This window comes from Bidens hawaiensis, unplaced genomic scaffold (genome assembly GCF_021521415.1).
Source record: "Bidens hawaiensis isolate Kalapana, Puna unplaced genomic scaffold, B.hawaiensis_p1.1 tig00014849_1, whole genome shotgun sequence".
NCBI classification, from domain to species: Eukaryota; Viridiplantae; Streptophyta; class Magnoliopsida; order Asterales; family Asteraceae; genus Bidens; species Bidens hawaiensis.
In genome coordinates, this window is record NW_027492314.1 from 15,911 (window position 1) to 38,332 (window position 22,422).

A 22,422-nucleotide genomic window follows, 5' to 3' on the forward strand; every position below is an offset into this window, starting at 1 on the left:
ATGTATGTTACTAAATAGTAGTTATACTATTACTTTCAAGTTAACAACAAGAGTATAAATCGAGTTAACCTAATGACTATGCAAATTATGTAGCATCTTGAATTTTTCGTATTTGAATTCAGTTATGTTTAACCGGACTCAGGAATGTAATTTGGATCTTTCATATTAATAAAAGCTAGTATTTATTAGTATTTAACTTGGTTTAACCTATTTTATATCCTCATATCTTTCATACTCGTCAAACGATGCATAAAAATGGTTAAAAATCGCATTTATGGAAGTACAAGGACTAATTTTGCCAAATCTTCTCTGTTTTTGATTAAATTAACGAAACTTAAGCTCCAATAAATAATATAACAGATCCCAATTCATTTTCTTGATGTCCAAGCCGAATCTTTGAGTTAGTATACCTGATTTTGTCATTTATTGATTATTTCGTTTCTTAATCGAGTTGTTTACCTAATAATCAAGTTTTAACCTTTAATATTTAATCAAGACATGTTCTAAACCCTAAAAACTACTTAAACATCAGCCACCATCTCCTAATCTCGAAATCCCCCTTCTCCTTTATCAATTTTATAATGATTGTTCAAGTTCTTTCATCTACGATTTGACTTTGGTGTTCAAGACTCGTTGACTAGTCTTTTCCTATCTCTCATTTATGTTCCATGATAAGTTGTCTGCATGAAAAACGTTGGTTTTTATATAACTAACAAACTCCCTCAATCAATTTTACTGATTGATGGGGTTTTGTCGGTCAATTGCTTTCTGACCCATTTAAGGACAAATTAGTCAAAATATTTGACTATTCGATTACTCAACCTTTCGGTTAAAACTAGCATTCGAGCCAGAAAACTTTTTTGTTCCTCATTAAAATTTTGAGTTTACTGGTCAGAACCCGACTCCTGACTTGGATTTCGGATTCTGAACAATACCAGCTCACTTAAGTCTTTAAAATCTCATAACATGAGTTTTATAACTTCGTTTAACTTGATTCCAATTGAGTTGTTTTCGCTTTTAATTCTAGTTTATTATCTCAAAGTTCCATTTCAGTTTGTGTCAAATCAGCCAGCTCGCTTACAGGTTTTAATCCCTTTAAGGATCTTATACATACCTTATAATACTTTTATATATCTTAATTACATCACCTGTAAATCTAAAATATCGTGTTGTTGATCAACTGAATGTTATATGCTAATTGCTTGCTTGTTTATTTATCGCATTCGGAGAAATCCATCATAATCACATTGAAGTATGATCATATGTCATCTTAGTAGCCAGAGCCCGAGGTTAACCAACACCCTTATTTGTATTTGTTTTGTCATTGTAGCCAAAACCCGATTCGCTAGGCAATGGTCAACTGACACTAATTATTTGCTTATCATTTAATTATTGATACTCATGACATTGATTTGCATATTTCTTACATATTATATTATTAGTGTCAAAAATCTGGTGATTACTTATTCAACATGTGTTGTTGACAAACATATTTTTACGCATATTGAAGGATGTTTATCTTGGATGGTTGAAATTATTGAAGAACCTAGTTTATTTGGCTTTTAGGTTATTAAAATAAACAAGAGTATTTGATTTATTCGGTTATTCGTAATTTTTTTTGAATATTGTGTACTTAATTTGAATTTAATAAAATAATTTAGATATTGTTACTAATATTGTATGTTAGTGCCTTGTAAGCTGTGAACCAATAGTTTGCGTCCTGGCATTACGTCGTCGGTTGGGGTGTGACAAATTAAAACTCAGTCAGCATAGATGACTTTTAATACACACACGTAGGTTACGGTGAAGACGGGCAAGCATGTGGTGCAGTGGCGGCTATCCATACAAAGATATAGCATCCAAGTGTTTATTTTTATATTATGTTAAGTTAAAGCAGGCAATTTGTGCTTATGCTGAATATTTAAGACAATTATTCGGTTGCATTGATAATGTTTTCTCTAATATAATTCTTTGTTCATAAATAAGTCTATCCTTTACGAAGCACCCGAATCAAGAGCCTTATATCTCTAATGTCACTTCCAAAGAAAATGTCACATCGAAGTATACATACATGCAATTACGCTAGACCATCATCAATAAGAGTGTTCTTGTTAGTGTTTTTTATGTGACATATGACACTTGGTCTCACAAAAATACATTCTTTTTTCTTTATTCTCTTTTCTTCATTTTCTTCTACAAACACATTCTTGAAGTATTCTTTCCCAAGAATCTCACCATACTCTCTTTCCTTCACATCGTAACCTCTCTCATTCACATCATATGTTTTTTTTTTTAAAAACACCCTAAGAATCCCTTAATCCCTTATCATGAATGCTATTAGTTTTAAGTAAACATCCAATTTCTCTATCTTAGAGAAAAGTATATAGATAATTATTGTTATATGTTTTATTATAAATATAAAATATTAAAAAGCTTCTGTACGTACACAATAATGAACTTTCACAACGGTCATAAGAAAGTCATCAAGTTTCTTATTTCAAGTAGAATGAGCACTCACCCCAACTTAAATATATTAAAGTATCTCAACTTTTCAAAATATACATATAATCTTCAATTACTTGCTAGGTCATATCATAATCAAAATTTGATTCAAATCGTTTTATACGATATTTTTATTAAAAAAAATAAGGCACGTTATCATTCTTATATACTTGGAACTATACATATATACATGAATTTAAAAAAAAAGGCAATTTCATAAAATGATAACCAAATTTCAAAAATACTCTAATTAGCTCACTTAAGTTTAAAATGTTTTATAATTAAATCACTTAACTTTATATTTTATTTAATTATAGGTTTTAACATGTTTTTTAACATTTTTCTTTTTTATTTCACATGGGAAGTTTTTTTATATTGCGACGTGGAATGATGATGTGGATTTTATTTTTTATTTTTAAATTTTAATATAAAAGTGTTTTTTAGTTTTTTAAATATAGCTATATATATTCAAATCCTGAACCCCACATCTTCTTCTCTATTGTTTTCTTGACGCACAAAAAATCCAGTGATGCTTGATTTGTATATTTAGTGGCCTGATTGGAGAAAAATTTGCATAAATAACCTAATTGAAACATTTTTAAACTTAGTTACTGTTATTGATATTTTCTTTTAAATTTCAAGATACCTTTATTAATGTTATCAGTTGTAATTAGATATAACAACCGACTATATATTTTACATGATTACATTGAAACAGAAGGCAAGCGGGCAACAAGCTGCGCTGCTACCCCCTTTTTAAATTATAAACTTTAATTTATTTAACATTAATGAATTTAAAGGAATAATATTATATAACAGTTTTTACATATTAATTACCTAATATTTTAAAAGTTAATGATTGGCTGGTGTTACGGAGCATCTCTATGACAAGCAACAGCTAGCAAGGCGATAGTAATTACCAATTACTGTATATATGTAGCAGGTGATTGTTCACAGAATCACAGGCTACAGGTTACTGCATGTATTTTGTCTCTTTGCGTGAGGCCACCCCTTCGTTAAATTCCAATAAAACTCTAGCTTTTGTCAATTTTTTATTTTCTTTTTTAAACAATCATTCATTAGTCTACTGATCAACCTCCATTTGATTGATTTATAGAAAATAATCGTTCGTTTAAAACGTTTCGTTTTCATTTACGTCGTTAAGTTATAAACATCTTTTTAAGAAGTGAATAAGTGGATTCGGTTACATTTCAGCTTTGTGAGGATTTCACATAAAATGCTACCAGTTAAGTGTGTGGCAAAGTATAACCTCATTTACAAAATTTCTCTCCTATACGCTTTTTTAGTTATTGATTTTTTAACAACTCACAAAATCGCCCCGCTGTTGCTATAAAAAAAAAGAAAGTTGTACGAGGTATAATCATGATGGCTTGTTAGCATATTTGGACCCTGAGAAATGATGCTATCTATGAAAACAAGGCAATTTCAGTTCTAAAGTTGCTGGAAGTGGAAGATATTAAATGTGTGGCGTCCTTGTTGATTAAAATAGATCTTCGTTTTTAGCTTTAAATTGGAAAAATTGGTGTAGCTTCTCCTTTTAATTTGTGATGTTGACTCTAATCTTGTTTCTTGCTACTTCACCATTTTAACTAAAGTTGCCCGTTTGGAAAAAGGAAAAAGAATAAAAAAGTGGAACAAATGATTTGACAAAAGTAAGAAGAGAATGTATACAGTGGACACCCTTAGCCTTAGCAGTACCCTAATACAAAACCTTGAAACAAGTTGAAAAGAGATGATTATATTCTGAAGATGATGTAAAGAAATGGTGGGGTCAAATCAAACATGTAAAAGATAACTAATGAATATATATATATTTTAAACATTATATCTGTTATTTGAATTCTACTGTAGAAAAATGATTCGTAACCAAGAGATAATGCAATAATAAAAAAGATATATATGTGACTTAAAATGAAAAGGGCTTAGCGTAAAAATGGAGTGTCAAAGGGGTCAAGTAGGAAGGGTTAAAAGAGTCCAATAATGACGTTTATTTGTTGGAACGGGACCAATTTTGCAGGGAGTGGGGGAAGATAATCAACGTGAGTTTGTCATTTCTTTATGGAAGCGATATTCGAAAACATAATTCGTAATTCATCAGATTCAAAATTTTAAATCCAAATTCAATTATTAGATATTGGATTAAGTTTGGTTTAAATTTTGGTTTTTTAGTTCGACTCGAATAACGAACAACCTAAGTGATATTACCTAATAAGCATATTTCGCATTGCAATTTTCATACAATTGACTTGGCTTTGTTAGTGAATGCCATATGATTATGAAACATTTTCTATACATTGTATTTTGACGATTAGCATTAACGCAGTGGAGTTTCATAAGTAGTTATAGAAATCACTAGTTACTTAGACCATGGGGTATACAACCCATCTTACTTTTATATAAGCTTCACATCACTTATTTTTCTCTCTTTCACTCCATCTCATACAAAGAAAATTGTTTAATCCATTTAACTCCATCATACTCCTATTAATTTTTAACAAATTAATTAGTAATTAATACATAATTATGCATATTGTTCCTTTTAACTCGTAAAAAGCATAATCCATTGGCCTTTTTAACAAATTTAATACTAGTAGGGAGTAGTTTAATGCATGTTTAAAGTGTAATGTCATCTTAACTTATGTCGGGTGTTAGAGTATACCTTATGGCCTTAGCGTTGTACGCAACTATACATGGTAGATATTAGTTATTAATTTGGTTATCTCGTACATAAACATACTTTCTATAATAGTGTAACCTAAACAAGATTTATTTTATGAAATCTTTTTTAGACCAAATGATTTCATATATATGACCCCAATAACTTTGTGTTGGCCCAAATTCTTTCCTCGGGCAACATCTTAGCACTTCCTTAGAACTTATCTTTTCTTTATACCACCCGCTCGGACTTTAGTAGTTCCTCAATGACTGACTATTTGGTCATGACCATGGAATAGGTGTTCAAGTAGGTACTAATTTGGTGTTTGATGTTAACCTCCAATCACTTTAAGCTCACCAGCATCGATCTTCAATGGAGAGCTCACGTGTGTTCTAAGAACACGAATTGAAAACATTGAATATACATTTGTGCTGATAAAAAATCAAGAATTCTAAATGATGTGCTAAATATCACCCATACACGAATGATTTTTTTAGAAAGTGTAACAAATAAACAAACAAACGTATCTAGTATAAGATCCCAATTAAGCTACACTACTAGGATGAGATAATGACAAACTTTTCATTAATTCTAGAAAACTAAGACGATAACAAACATTTCCTCTATCCAGAAAATCTCGATCTTAAAAAACAGAGACACTGTTCCCGCCGAGTATTCAGAATTCATATTTTCCCAAAGTGCAAAGAAAACAAAACAACAAAACTCATATTCAAGTGTCATGTTATGTCATCTCTTGGTCTTGGGCTGTTTCCCACTCCCTCTCTCTCTCCGGCTCTCCCCCTCCCCTCCCCATCTTTACTTTTTAGCTTCATTTCAAGCAACCAAGCTGTCCCTTGTTGGAACCTCTGAAACACTCACTGTGTATATAGTAAACCCTAATTCTACCTTTCACAACCTTATTATGCTACTAGCTTCTCAGGTATACTTCTTCTTCTTCTTTATTTTTAAACAACCATAATTCTTTGTTAACAAATCTTTGTTAAATTAGCTAAATTCAATTTTAGGGTTTGCATCTATGTTAATTTTAGTTATTAATTCATGTAAAATGTTTTTTAGGGTTTAATCAAGAAACATTAATGGCGAGTGGCACGAACAAAGAGATAGCATCTTCACACCCATACAACAACCACCACTTGATTCATGACTCCACCTCCGAACAACCCATGGAACATGGATCCGACCCAGATCGGTTTACCGGATCTGGAGCTTCGGTAACACCCATTTCGGTCGGATCTAGGCTCTTAAAGTCACCCACACCCGCAGCAAGGTACCGAGAGTGCTTGAAGAACCATGCCGCAAACATCGGTGGTAATGTCACCGATGGATGCGGCGAGTTCATGCCTTCAGGCAACGAAGGAACCCTTGAAGCTTTTAAATGTGCTGCTTGTAATTGTCACCGTAACTTCCACCGTAAAGAAACCATTGGACACTTTCTTCAGCTTCCTCCTGCGTTGCCATCACCTTCACCGCCCTTCAACTATCACCATCACCACCGCCAGCAATCCAACTGGCCGGCATCCTCCGTCAATGCTCCTGCTGGTGGATCTACATGTAAAGTAACTCATTATATCTAAATATGTTTCGTTTCTTTTTGTTCTTTCTTTTTCTTTTTTAACAAATCCAACATGTAAATTAATATTACTATATAAATAGACATGACATCTTAATATCTTATCAAAGATTATTACCCTTTAATTACAAAATTCTTAACACATTTTATCATCAGACGTTGTCAGATATAATATAGTTTAAACGAGGGGTCATGTATCCTCACACCGTCTGACATCTGACCTCACACTACCTACAGGCGTCCGAGACATACAAGTTACGTCATCTCTGACATAAATAACAGACGATTGTCATATATGTAAACTGAACGGTGGTTGTAATTCAACCTGGACGGCCGTCTACGCATAGAGTGTCTACGCGTAGAGTGGACGGTCGTTCCTGACAATAATTTGGTTTTCCAAAATGAGTTACCTATGTATTAAAAGTTGCATACTTAGCTAGTGGCTTCAGATATATACTTAATTATTATAAGGATAAGGTATGATAATCTAAAAACATACGATATTATATGATATGATATGAATCTTTTGACAGATCCGCCACTAAATGCTTCCCCGGTGAAAACTGGAGTCGGGGGAAGCGGTGCGGCAACTGAATCGTCTAGTGAGGAGCTGCCATTCACGGTGGGGGTGCCATACGGGGTGACAAAAAAGCGGTTTAGAACTAAATTTACGCAGGATCAGAAGGATAAAATGCTAGAATTTGCAGAAAAAGTAGGGTGGAGGATACAAAGAGAAGATGATCCAGAGGTTCAAAGATTTTGCGCAGGAGTTGGAGTTAAAAGACTAGTTCTCAAGGTCTGGATGCATAATAATAAAGCCATTTCTGGGAAGAAGCATGTTCAAGATTCCAATGAAACCATTGAATGATTGCACCGTACTATCTGGTTAGAATGCGGTAGAATGTTGTAATGTTGTGGTTTTCATTGTGTTTTTACTTTTATTAATGTTTTGTTTGTGATCTTTGTTAAGTTCCATTATTTGGGGAGTTCAATTTGAATATTCTAGATATGTTTTGTTTAATTAAGTTAATTTTCAATTTAGTTCCTAATTATTTTATAGAATAAGTTGCAAATAGATCGTTACAATATAATGTATATTAGCTACCTAAATATATGAAAGATTCGTCGAAAATCCTTTGTGAAGTCGGATATAGACAGCCATCTGTCGGTGATACTCCGTTAGAAAATGTGAGCGCATATGTGATTTCAACATATGCGTGAGAGAAATTCACACGACCACCACTGATTTCACCGCATCCTCTGCTTCTCTAATGCTAATACTGGAGGACCGGTCAGTGGTGGAACTGGAGAAAATAGAAGAACTCTGGTGTGTACTCACTGTAAAAGGAATGGGCATTCGGTGAGCAAATGTTATAAGTTGATTGGTTTTCCAATGGACTATAAATTTACGAAAGGAAAGAAAGAAACGCAGAGAATAGAGAAAATTTATTGCTCTGGAATCAAAGTTACAACCAAATGAAAACAAACAAACTATATATATATACACACACTATCATATGCGCCGCATATGTTGGGCACATAACATATGCGGCGCATATGTTGAAATCACATATGCGCTCATAGAAAATAGGACGTGGGTGGTTTGATTTCCAACAAATTATCGACATGTATTGACTAATGGATCTTAGTTGTCATGGCGGTTTCACCAACGGAATTCTCACTTGCGGATTATAAACTAGTACATGTAAATAAAATATAGACAAAACTAAAAAAAAGTATACCGTAAACTAAAAAATATTTACCGTAAACATGAAAGTATCTAATTAACTAGAATAAATTCAAAAACAGAAAATATGTCTACTAAATAGATACATGAGTTTAATCTCTTATGGGAGGCCACGAGGTATCGATTTTGATTGTTGTCGGAAACAGTTCTTCCATGATTGATTGAAGATTATCGGTTTCCCATGTGTTATGGTATGTGATCGGTAATCAACGATGACTTATCAATGGCATTATAAATTTATTACTTTTACCTTTTTACCGGATTAATCACCGAAAATCCAGTCCATTGGGTTGACTCTATTGGTAATACTTTATCATCTATACAAATAAACTTAAATGGATCGAAATTTGTACAAAAGTCACTTGCCGTTTCTAAACATTGTTGCATAAAATCACAAGTAATTATTTTATACATTAATTTCAATTAGTCGATATGTACACATAAAATAGTTGTTTTTTCCTATCATTCCATAACCTGCTGACTTTTTCCGACACTAACGTTCAACTTGATGATATACATATATATATATACACACACACATATATACACATACACACACACACACACACACATATATATATATAGTGTTTGGATCAAATACAAATTAAAATATTGTACAAAACGTGCTAATTGAAGATTTCACAAATTTATGGCGATGGCATTTTTGTAATTAAATGGTTTTATCTCTTTCTTCTTCCTGCTTCAAACACATCAAGCAATTAAAGCTTTCAAAGCAGTCAATCAATTATAAAACACTTAATTGATCATTTGAAATACCAAATCAATCGCTTATTGTAAATACGTAATCAATCAATCAATATAAAGAAATCAATTTCATGAACAAAAGTTCACAACATAGATGAATTGATGCTTGGAAATTGTACCAAACCATCAATTTGAAGCTTGTGAATTGAACTAATTGAACAAATAAAGCTTTTTGCAAATGAAATTGATTGATGATTTAAAGCTTTCAAAAAAGATATTTTAAAACAACCAAAAATTCAAAAAACAGAGTATGATATGCTGCTGGGTATTACACTTCAAAGGTTTTCATATAATAACTAGAGTAATTATTTTCCTAAGTAGAGTGATTATATTATTGGATGTTATGACCTAAACATGTAAATTGAGTAATTTTTGTCATAAGTAGAGTAATTATGTAAGCAGTATTGTTAGTAAACATAATATTAGAGTAATTTTCAATTTCAAATAGTGTAATTTATATTATAAGTAGAGTAATTTTCAATTACAAGTAGTGTAATTTTATTATAAGTAGAGTAATTTTCAATTACAATTAGTGTAATTTTGTTACAAATAGAATAATTTTCATTTTCAAGTAGCGTAATTATATATTACAAGTAGAGTAACAGCATCTGTAAGTAGAGTAATTTGTGAAATAAGGAGGTTCATAATTTGTTTGATTTCATAATTACTCTAGTTATACAAATAGAGTAATTATCATATCATCTTCTACATCTGAACATTCTTTAAAAACACTAAAAACTTCAAAATCTTTAATCAACTGGTTATTGCATTACATGGGCTCAATTAAACGATCCCAAAACTCAAATTGAAGTGTATGGCAAATGATTCTAATTCTAAAATCAAAATAATTTGATGAAGATAACGAGCGATTTTGATGGAATTTGGGAAACAATTTGAGAAGCAATTAAATTTGATGAAGACGTCGAGCAATGTTTATTTGTGGAGCGTGAAGAATCAATGTCCTGTTATTTACAATTATGCCCCCGTCAAAGTTTCAATTTTTGTTCAGTTCGCACGTTTAGTACCATTTTTTACTTTGTATGATAACTTCCCTATATATATAGGGTTAGGTTAGAATAAAAACTCACTTAAGTTGTGAAAACTCTAGAAACTCATTCTCAACCACATGTTTTTAATTAAAGATTAAATTTTGAGGTCAACAATTAAAGTTATAAAAAACGTAAAAGTTAATTTACACTTTCTCTCTCCTGAAAACATATATAAAAATTAGTAAAAAATGTAAAAAAAATAGCAAAATATTTTTTTTTTAAGTTTTCGATGTTTTGTATTAAATGTTACAACATATATTACATGTGTAATAAAAACAAAAAAAAAACGATGTTACATAGGGTTTTCATCAATTTTCACAACTCAAATTGGTTTTCATTCTATACTTTGCCTATATATATAGGGGATGAATCATGCAAGAAGTGATATTAGAGCGAGAAGCGCGAGAAATGAATCTCAACCATTCAATACACAAATCAATGGCTTAAAACACAAGATGGTATTATTGTAAATACTTTGAATATTTGACCAGATATTAGGTTTAAAAGGATAAAGTCGTCAGAATGCTGTAGAGATAAAATAGGTAACTTATGCAAACCTTGTTTCACTCCCAAATCTCTTGACATAACTCTGCATGAAATCCGACTTTCCATATGAGATTGATACACATGTGCATATTGATGTAGATACGTTCCTACATGTTGATATACGTACCTACACATATGCATATTGATGTAGATACCTACATCATGTATGAAAAGAATAAATTGATGTAGTAAGCGTATGAAGAGAATATATTGATGTAGGTACGTGTGTAGGTACCTACATCATATATGAAGAGAACATATTGATGTAGGTAGCTACATATGTACCTACATGTTGATGTAGGTACATAGTACCAACATCATGTATGAAGAGAATAGTAAGTGTTTTGATTTTCATGTACATGTGAACGATATATCCTTTGTCTTGTAGTATATATTGATGTAGGTACCTACACACGTACCTACACACATTATCAAGATCAGTTACCACTTCAATAATAATAATTAGCCATTTTTAAAATAAAATGATTTTTGATCAAATAGATTTCAATGGTTCAAATTTCATATGAAATAGAAAATAATAATAATAATTTGTAACTTACCATTTGCTAGTAACTTATCATTAATTATTAAACCATCAATGAGTATAAGTTACAAAACAAAATACTTTATATTTCATTAATATACCCTTGCATATAAATAAATAAATAATAAAAAAGAAAATATGTGATTGGTTAGAATCTCTTCTCGCACTTCTCGCCATAAGACACTTCTGAAATGAACCTAATCCTATATATATAGGGGTGGGTTCTAGTGAAAACTCCTTTTAAAGAGAAAACTTAAAAACTTCTAAAAAGCTATTTTTAACTTTTTTTTTAAAAAAAATTTTGAAGTTTCTTTTTTTTCCATTATTCTTATATGTTGTTATTGGTTCAAAAAAAAAAAAAAAAAAAACCTTGTCGGTAACCTCGTCAGTATAGTGCGCATGTGTAATAGTCTGCATTGCATATATGCAGAAGTGTTTGTATTGCATAGAATACAACACTATTGCACATGTTTGATACACACCATTGTATATATGCAATAGACTAATACACACATCGAATACACATTAGTACGTATGTGTAATACAAAATTAACGCACTTGTGCACCACATTGACTTTTATTTTATTATTATTTTTTTCATATAATACAACACTACTACACATATACAATACACAAATATTGAATATATGCAATAAAACACTATTAAACTCAAAAATACATAGTAATGCACATCTAATCTAACTATACTATTAAAGCAACATAAGTTTTTCACATGGCATTTAAATAGACACTCCACATAGGATGTCAAGTAGATGCCATGTCACTATTTCCTATTATACTCATGACCCGTTTTCCTATTATACCCTATGACCCGTAAGGCTTTATAAAATTTTGAAAAATATATTATTGGGTGATACGAGTTTCGAACCCAAGACCTCATGTTTCAGAACAAATATACTTACCAACTCTACTAAAATGGTAGTTGTGTTTGATTTTTTGACTTAACATATGTAAATGTAATTTTTCTTCAAGTATCAAAAAAAAAATTATATTTAATTGATAACATTTTCATAATTCACAATATGACACTGTCTTCTCAAATCTCTTTAACACAACCATTTAAGATTGTTCGCCGTTTCTTTCTTTATTTTAAAATATAATATATTTTTATTTGTTTTCTTTTACAACAAAACCTTAGTCTTTTTAAATTTAGTTTTTAAATCTGTGACAACATTTTGTTATAAATATCATTTTTATAAACACAATATTTAATATAGAAAAATCGGTATGAACATTTTATTTGAAATAAATCAAACATCAAGATTTGGTTTTTAACTTAAAATTATAGTGCATAATATATCAAAAACTTAATAAAAAAAGTCATAAATAAAATTTATTATATGAAACAAATAAATTTACGTATTACATATAATAATTTTTTATTTTTATTATATTTTTCACCCGTGTGGAACACGGGCTCTAATCTAGTGTGTAATACAACGGTATCGCACAGTAATACATATGTGTATTACAGCGTTTTTTTTTTGTTTTTTTTATATTTTTCAAGTGAAATATAAGAAAATATAAGAATAATGGCTAAAACAGAATTTTAAAAATATTTTTTTATTTTTAATTAAAAATAATTCTTTAGGAGTTTTTAAGTTCTCTCTTTAAAGGTGAGTTTTCTCTTGATCCTCTCCATATATATATATATATATATATAGGCTCTTACCATTCTTAGGAACTCCTTATTCTTATTTGAACCCTTTTAGGGGTAGGTTAAAATAAAAAGAGAGTTTTCTAGGAAGAATAAGAATAGATCATAGTCATTGGATCATGTTAATCAATGGTTGAGATTTAAATTTACCAAAAACCGACATAGTTTATTTGAATTACTCTTTCACTTTTATAATCGATATAGTTTCCTAGAATTATTCTTTCACCATAGATTTATAATGCCACATGTCAAAAATCTATTGGCTCTTATCATTCTTACGAAACTTCTTATTCTTATTTGAACCCTTTTACAACCCCATAAGTATATTATTAACTTTTTTACAATAAAGAAAATTAAAATCTAAAATATAAAAATATTAAAAAACTAAAAATGTAAAACAACCCACATAATACGGGGCGGATCATGTGTCTCACCAAACCCAGATATCTTTTAAGCGGGTTCTAACATCTCATTAATTTGTGAAACTCTTTTATTATTAAACCCTAAGTGTATAATTAACTCTCTTACAATAAATAAAATTAAAATTAAAAATATATAAATATTAACTTTCTTACAATAAAGAAAATTAAAATCCTACGGGGGTTGTTTTACATTATTCGTTTTTAATATTTATATATGTATATTTGGAGTTTAGTTTTATTTATTGTAAGAAAGTTAATAATTAATATACTTGAGGTTTGATGATGAAATGGTTTCACAAATAAATGTTATGTTATAATCTGGTTTAAAAGCTATCTAGGTTTGTTGATACCCATTACCCGTTTATTTTCTTTATTATAAAATTATTTCTTAATTATAAATAATATCTTTTTTCTAATAAAATAGGATATTAATTTTTAATATATCCCTATTTTATAAGATTTTCATATCAAATATTTGATGAGATTAATTTTTAATATAATAAGATGTTTTAACCCGTTTAAGAGCTATCTGGGTTTGGTGAGATCTTTATCCGTGAATTCGGGTCAAATGCGTGAGAAGCCTTCATTTACAAATAAAGCAATCTGATGGCTTGAAAGAATAGTTGTTTTACATTTTTTTTCTTTTTTAATATTTATTTTTGAATTTTAATTTTCTTTATTGTAAGAAAGTTAATAATATACTTAGGGTTTGATGATGAAAGGGTTTCATAAATAAATGATATGTTATAACCCGTTTAAAAGCTATCTGAATTTGGTGACCCATAACCCGCTTATGTTTTTTACTATAAAATTGTTTATTAATTATAAATAATATCTTTTTCTTTTTAAATTGGATATTAAATTTTAGTATATCCCTATTTTATAGGATTTTCACATCAAATAATTGTTAAGATTAATTTTTAATTTAATGAGATGTTATAACCCGTTTAAGAGCTATCTGGTTTTGGTAAGACCCATACTAATGAATTTGGGTTAAACCAATGAGATGCCTCCATTTAAAAATCAAGCAATCTGGTAGCTTCCATAAAGGGGGAGCGACCACATCGCGACACATAGGATTTTAAGGGTTTCGTTTATATATATATATATATATATATATATATATATATATATATATATATATATATGGGTGGGTTCTAGTGAAAAGTCCTCTTAAAAAGAAATTTTAAAAACTCCTAAAAAACTATTTTTAACTTTTTAAAAAAAAAATTTTGGAAGTTTTTTTTTCCATTATTCTTATATGTTGTTATTGGTTCAAAAAAAAAAACTTGTCGGTAACCTCGTCGGTATAGTGCGCATATGTAATAGTGTGCATTGCATATATGCAAAAGTGTTTGTATTGCATAGAATACAACACTATTGCACATATTTGATACACACTATTGTATGTATACAATATAAGACTAATACACACATCGAATACACATTAGTACGTATGTGTAATACAACATTAACGTACATGTGCACCACATCGACTTTTATTTTATTATTATTTTTTTCCATATAATACAATACTACTACACATATACAATACACAAATATTGAATATATGCAATAAAACACTATTAAACTCAAAAATACATATGTGTAATACAACGGTATCGCACAGTAATACGTATGTGCATTACAACGGTTTTTTTTGTTTTTTTATTTCTTTTTATATTTTTCGAGTGAAATATAAGAAAATATAAGAATAATGGCTAAAACAGAATTTTGAAAATATTTTTTATTTTTAATTAAAAATAATTCTTTAGGAGTTTTTATGAGTTTTTTAGTTTTCTCTCTAAAGGTGAGTTTTCTCTTGATCCTCTCCCTATATATATATATCCTCTCCCTATATATATATTTTTATAGAGAGAGAGAGAGAGAAAGAAAGAAAGAAAGAGAGAGAGATAAATGATTCAATACATTAATAGATTATCGTACATTAATAGATTATCGTACATTACGTGATAAATGATTCAAATCAAAATTACTTGCTAAGCGTACGAAGTGAAGAAAGCCTAAAATAAAGGATGACGGCCAACAATTTCTCAATTCCCTACATGCCAACCGCTTCCGTTAATTCAATTGATCCTTCGGCCACCACGTCAACCGACTGCGCTTAATTCAATTGATTCGTCAGCCCCCATGTCTCTGCCTCAAACTCCCCATCGTCAATGGCTTATCAATTTCGTCACCATCCGCATCTGTCAGATTCTGGCCACTGAACCTCGTCGATCTTCATTTCGTATTGTCGTTGTTCATTCCTAGGTTACAATTTTGTGGATCAAATTGAATCATTTTGCGAATCATTTATTGCTCAATTGAATCTACTAAATGAAGTAATGTATCAGTTGAAGCTAATTGAATTTTCTAATAGAAGAAAATGTATCAGTTGAAGCTAACTAAATTTTCCTATAGAAGAAAATGGCCATGGATATTTGAAGAAGAAGATAATGATGAAGATGATGATGATTGAACAATTACTCTACCTACAATATAATTACTCTAGTTGAAACAAATAGTGTAATTTATGGAAGAAGAAGCAGATTTACAACTACTCTACATACAAAATAATTACTTTAGTTGAAACAAAAAGAAAAGAAGCACAGTCAATAATTACTCTACCTACAATATAATTACTCTAGTTGAAACAAGTAGCGTAATTTATAGAAGAAGAAGCAGATAGTACACTTACTCTACTTACAAAATAATTACTTTAGGTGAAACAAGTAGCGTAATTTGAGGTAATAGTGTAGTGTAAATATCTTTGTTAGTAGTGTAATTATGTTTATGAGTAGTGTAATTATTATTACACTATTTATTTTTTATAACATAATTATTCTACTTGAGAACTATAATTACACTATTTTATTTGTATGTTTAGTAGGTTAATTTAATTTGTATAATAACCTTCCCCTATATATATATATATATATATATATAGTAAGGATCCTAAGAGAACCATTGGCGAATTAAGAACTTTGAGAACCATTTTGAACCACTAAAAAAACCTTTAAAAAATTATATGACAAAAAAAATGAAAATTTTAAAAAAGTAAAAAAAAACCAAAATTCTTATATTTCATTATGGTTTCATTAAAAAATAATTTTGTTAATTCGTATTATACCTATACACATATGTATACTTTCATTTAATCTCTAGTTACGTAATTTACACATATGTACATTATCATTTTGTTGGTGCATTTTGTGACCGTCGCTATGCAATTCTGATCAGCGGAAACGATGTACGAAGTTAGGACAACTTCGCCGTAGGCGAAGTTGTAACAACTCCTGCCGTAGGCGAAGTTGTAACAACTCCTGCCGTAGGCGAAGTTAGAACAACTTCGCCTACTGGCCCAAGCACAAGCCCGCGAAGTTGTTTCGATATATATATACGTGTCTTGTTTAGGTTTGAGTATCCAGAAAGTTAGAGTTTTGTGTTACAGTTTATTTGTCTAGAGAGAAACCGAGAGTGAGAGTCGTGTGGGACGACCCAAGGTAGAGCTCACCTCGGGTCGGCCGTGTCTTTGTTTTCGTGTTTGGTATGTAAGTGTTCCGGTTATGATATAAAAGATCTGCAGATTTGTTTATTCCATTCGTGTGTTTGTTCGTGTATGTGTTTGTGTATAATCGTGTTCTTCGTCTTCTACACCATAAACGAGTTTAGGAGGATTCCGCACTCCTAGACCTCGTGTGGATCTCGTATCGATCGGCGACGCCCCGGGGCGGGGGGGGGGGGGACCTACAAGTGGTATCAGAGCCTTAGGCTCTTATGCTATGGTTCGAGATCTGCGTTTTGGTGTTTCTGGCACGTTTCTGATGTGTTTCTGGCCGATCAGCGCCGCAGGCGAAGTTATGGGGATCAGGCGAAGTTGTCGCTTAAATTTTAGGGTTTAGGCGAAGATATAAGGTTAAGCAAAGTTATTCACAACTTCGCCTACCTCACAAGTTCGCTTATCTCAGGCGAAGTTATCTGTCAGGCGATGTTATGGACAGGCGAAGTTAAGGAGGGGCGAAGTTGACTTTAGGCGAAGTTAAAAAAAAAAAAAAGTGTTTGGAGTTTTCGTCTGTTTGGCCAGGTGTACACGATTATTGTGAGACCGAAGACGTTGTTCCGTCAACGAGTGAAGCTTGTTATCTCTTGGTCTTACGTGTGAACAAATACGTGTCAACTCTGGATTTGGAGTTGAGGTTGTGAATGGGATATTGATTGAAACTGGATATTGACACATATTTGGGTGTTTGTGGGCAATGAAATAGTTGTTGTTTGAGGTTGACCAACTGAAGAAAGTCAAATTGAACCGAAGGTTTTCGTCATTACAGGATTGCGGTCAGAGCATATTATTTATGTTATTTTCAAGGCGTTCGAGAATTGGATCCTGAAACGTGATGCTTATTTATTAAAGTGAAAATTCTGGAACAAGTTGGATTTAATCGGGAATTAAAGTGTTTATGTTCTTGATCGTTATCCCTGGTGATTGAAGATGCTTCGGATTAATTAATGGTCATGTGTGTTAGATTCTGTCAAGGTGGTTTTGTGATGAAATTGATCACTTGATGCTGAGTAGTTGAAGATTAAACCTTATTGTATGCCGACGTGTTGGTGAAGTTGTGGAGGGAGCCCAACTTCACGTGTTGTGAAGTCAGAAGGACTCACGTGATTGGTTGAGATGATTAATTAGGCACGGGGATGCATGCATTTCAAAGACCTCAATCTATTTAGTCGGAGAAGCTTACACTGAAGGGGAGATCTGATCTGGAAGACGCTGGGTGATTGGTAGATTTGTGAAGCTACAAGACAGTTTCAGACACGGCTGGTTGAAGGGCAAACAGAAGATCATCAGTTAAAAGGGAGTCTGTTGGTGCATGTTTTGTAACAGATGATCTTTTGTGTTTGTTAGAATTGAGAGCAACGGTCAAAGGGGAGTCTATTGGTGCATTTTGTGACCGTCGCTATGCAATTCTGATCAGCGGAAACGATGTACGAAGTTAGGACAACTTCGCCATAGGCGAAGTTATAACAACTTCGTCGTAGGCGAAGTTGTAACAACTTCTGCCGTAGGCGAAGTTGTAACAACTTCTGCCATAGGCGAAGTTAGAACAACTTCGCCTACTGGCCCAAGCCCAAGCCCGCGAAGTTGTTTCGATATATATATACGTTTCTTGTTTAGGTTTGAGTATCCAGAAATTTAGAGTTTTGTGTTACAGTTTATTTGTCTAGAGAGAAACCGAGAGTGAGAGTCGTGAGGGACGACCCGAGGTAGAGCTCACCTCGGGTCGGCCGTGTCTTTGTTTTCGTGTTTGGTATGTAAGTGTTTCGGTTATGATATAAAAGATCTGCAGTTGTGTTTATTCCATTCGTGTGTTTGTTCGTGTATGTGTTTGTGTATAATCGTGTTCTTCGTCTTCTACACCATAAACGAGTCTAGGAGGATTCAGCACTCCTAGACCTCGTGTAGATCTCGTATCGATCGGCGACGCCCCGGGGCGGGGGGGGGGGGGACCTACACATTTACATTAAATTATACATATGTGTGTAGGAAAAAAACATATGTGTACATATATGTACGTATTATACATATATGTGTAATTTAGCTAAACCGAGATTTTTTTAGAAATCAGGATGATAAATAAGAACTTTGTTTTTTTTTATTTTTGTGTGTTTTTTTTGTTTTATGATTTTTTTTTTATTTTTGGGTTTTCTTGTGTTCCAAAATGGTTCTCATAGTTCTCAATTCATAAAAATTTCTCATATGATTCTGATCCTATATATATATATATATATATATCTTAATTTTAATATATATAAACGAAACCTCCCTAGTTTCTCTCAAGCCACCAGATTGCTTTATTTGTAAATGATGGTTTCTCATGCGTTTGACCCGAATTCACAGATATGGGTCTCATCAAACACCAATTGCAACATCCTAGAAAATCCCATAATTATTTTGGACTAAAAATGTCAACTTTGAAAGTTGAAGGATTAAAAATATTCTTATAACAAGTAAAGAGAAAGAAAAGAGATAAGAAACACAAAGCATCTCATTTTAAGAATGAAATGAGAAAAATTCCATCCCACATGGAACAATGGAAGAAAATGAAAGCATTCCATATGGGTATGAATAGGAATGGTAACTTTCATCTCATATGGAAAGAAGAAAACAATTGAAAGCTATTTATAAGGAAGAGAGTTTCCATAATAATGTTCTTATGTGGCAAACCACTCTCCCTAGTCCTAGCGGAAGGTGTGAAGCACACGACGCGCACGGACACGGACTCGAACCCGGACGATGGGCGTAATGTGGCGTTTTGATGGCGCACTTTGCACTTCGCACGCTCGCATCGCCGTGAGCCGCATAAGAGCCGCTTTAGTATTTTTGGATAGTACAAGGGCTAAAAGTGAAACCCTGAAAATTTATCCTTCACGCTACGCGAACAGATCAGGTTCAAGGACTTCGCGCTACGTGAAAGACAAAATAATTAAACCGACTTTAAGCATCTTCGCGCGACGCGAAGTACCAAGATTGAATTTCTTCGCGCGACGCGAAGAACCTATTCTGCATGTGCGACACGTGTAGACACGTGCCAACCCTATCGATGACTCAGCAAACTTAAGGCCAGTTCGCGCGACGCGAACCGCCATACTCTTCATCCTTCACGCAACGCGAAGAAGTCCAAAAGTTACTATAAACAGGAAGGCATACGGCACATTCCAAATGACATCAATCACATCACAACTCACATATTTCGTATCGTTTTGCGTGCCGGTTCTCGTAATACGTGCCAAGCTCTGACGGTCTAAGCTCTAGAACGCGATATAGAGTAGAAGTCTTGCTCGATCAATCATAGGTATTAAACTCCAAACACCCGTGTAAGGTAGGGATTCTGCTTAAGTCATCATTTTCATTATTATATAATATGGCTTAGACCATAGTCGAAGGTATAGCCCGAACCTTGATCACATTTAAGCAATAATTTAACTTTTCATAAGTAGAAGTTATGGTCAAATTAATATTTCTTCGTACATAAGAAACGTAAGCATTCACATACAAAGGATATATTAAAAATAATATTTCTTTATGATTAAGAGATATAAAATTCACAAGTCATAGTTGAAATATTGTTTCTTCACAATTAAGAAACATTACATGCAAGAAATATAGTTAAAATTTATGTTTCTTCGTGATTAAGAAACATAAGATTTTATATACAAAAGTTATAGTCATTCAATGTTTTATCTTGAAGAAGAAACATATCAATAGATGTTTCTTCATGATGAAGAAACTCAGCACATAATTGGTAAACAAATAGAAAATCACATGTATAATTATTTTATTCAAACAATGATCAATCAAGGTTTAAAGCTATCAAAATCAGAATAAAGGTCTATATCTGGATCAAGAGATGATCCGCGTATTTATATAAACCTATTTTATGATAGGTCAATCATCATTTATTCATAAAGGTTTTCAAACGAGATCAACACATCATTCAGACAAACAAACACAGGTGAATACATTAAACCTTTACAATCAGTCAAAATATATTTATACTTTATAAGATGAACAGGGTGTTTGTCTTAAAGAGTCAATCAAATATTTATATATGTAACACCCACAAAATTTTGGTCCAAATTTGACAAAATTTAAAATGAAGGACCAAAAATATTCATAAGATAAGTAATGAGAAAAATAAAGTAAAGAAATGAATGCACGTTTATGTTAAGGAAAATAAGTATGGAAACTCCATCCCACATGAAAAGTAGAAAAGAAATGAAAGCACTTTATAAGGAAGGAGTTTTTCATGGTAATGTTCTTATGTGGCTAACCAATCTCACTAGTCCTAGCGGAGGGTGCGAAGCACTCGACGCGCACGCGCACGGGCACGGGCTCGGGCACGGGCTCGGGTGAAGGGCGATGGGCGCAATGTGACGCTTTGATAGCGCGCTTTGCATTTCACACGCTCGCATCGCCGCGAGCCGCCTAAGGGCCGCTTTAGTGTTTTTGAACTGTGGAAGATAGACCAAGAAGTGACATGATACTAAAGTTCAAAGACTAAAAATAAAAACTCTGATTTCCAGACCCATCGCGCTACGCGATGGGTATACAAATTAGATCATCCCGCTACGCGATGCAGTTTCCCATGAGTTTAAAAAAAGGGGCGTCGCACTACGCGATGGTCCAGAAGGAAGGGGGTATCGCGCTACGCGATGACCCGGTTAAGTAACCGGATCAATCACATGTCAACACGTGGCAACCTCTGATGGATTGCGGCATCGCGCTACGCGATGGCCAGGGGGAAAACCCCATCGCGCTACGCGATGGTGGTCAAAACTTTGCTTATAAAAGGGGGCTACGGGTTTGAAGCCTTCTCATCCTATTTTCACACTCACTTTCACACACACAACCTTGGGAGACATGCCCGACTTGTGTGAGGTTCCGTGGTTCCGATTTGTTGTAATTCGTGCAAGAACTGAAGTTTTAACGACCCGTAGATGTGTTAAGAGAGTTCGAAACAAGGTTCTGACGGTTTAAGCTTCAGTACGTGATAAGGAAATAGAAGTGTTGTCCGCTCAAAGCTTAGGAAAATAAAATACCCGCATAAGGTAGAGGTTATGCTTAAGTTATTATTTTATTATTATTTTATATGGCTTAGACCTTAGTCAGGAATATAGTCAATACCTTGATCAGATAAGTAATTGTAATAAGATTATGGATAAAATATTATTCTTTATTATTGTGTAAATATATTTCTTATGAAAGAAGAAATTAGATATATATATGCGTTTCTTCATGATGAAGAAACGTAGTATACATATGTGTTTTCTAAAAGAAAAGAACATCAAGGTAAAGGTTATGTAAATAGACTAAAGGTCTAAAGCTAGATTTGTAGA

At 32.3% G+C, this 22,422-nt stretch overlaps 1 protein-coding gene across 1 annotated transcript; it reads left to right on the forward strand.

Moving 5' to 3' along the window:
* Positions 1 to 6,276: 6,276 nt before the first annotated feature.
* Positions 6,277 to 7,760, forward strand: LOC143547868 (zinc-finger homeodomain protein 2-like). Its single transcript, XM_077039178.1, has 2 exons — positions 6,277 to 6,751; positions 7,304 to 7,760. The coding sequence occupies exons 1-2, from the start codon at positions 6,277 to 6,279 to the stop codon at positions 7,636 to 7,638; spliced, it is 810 nt and encodes a 269-aa protein (XP_076895293.1). The 3' UTR covers positions 7,639 to 7,760.
* Positions 7,761 to 22,422: the final 14,662 nt, after the last annotated feature.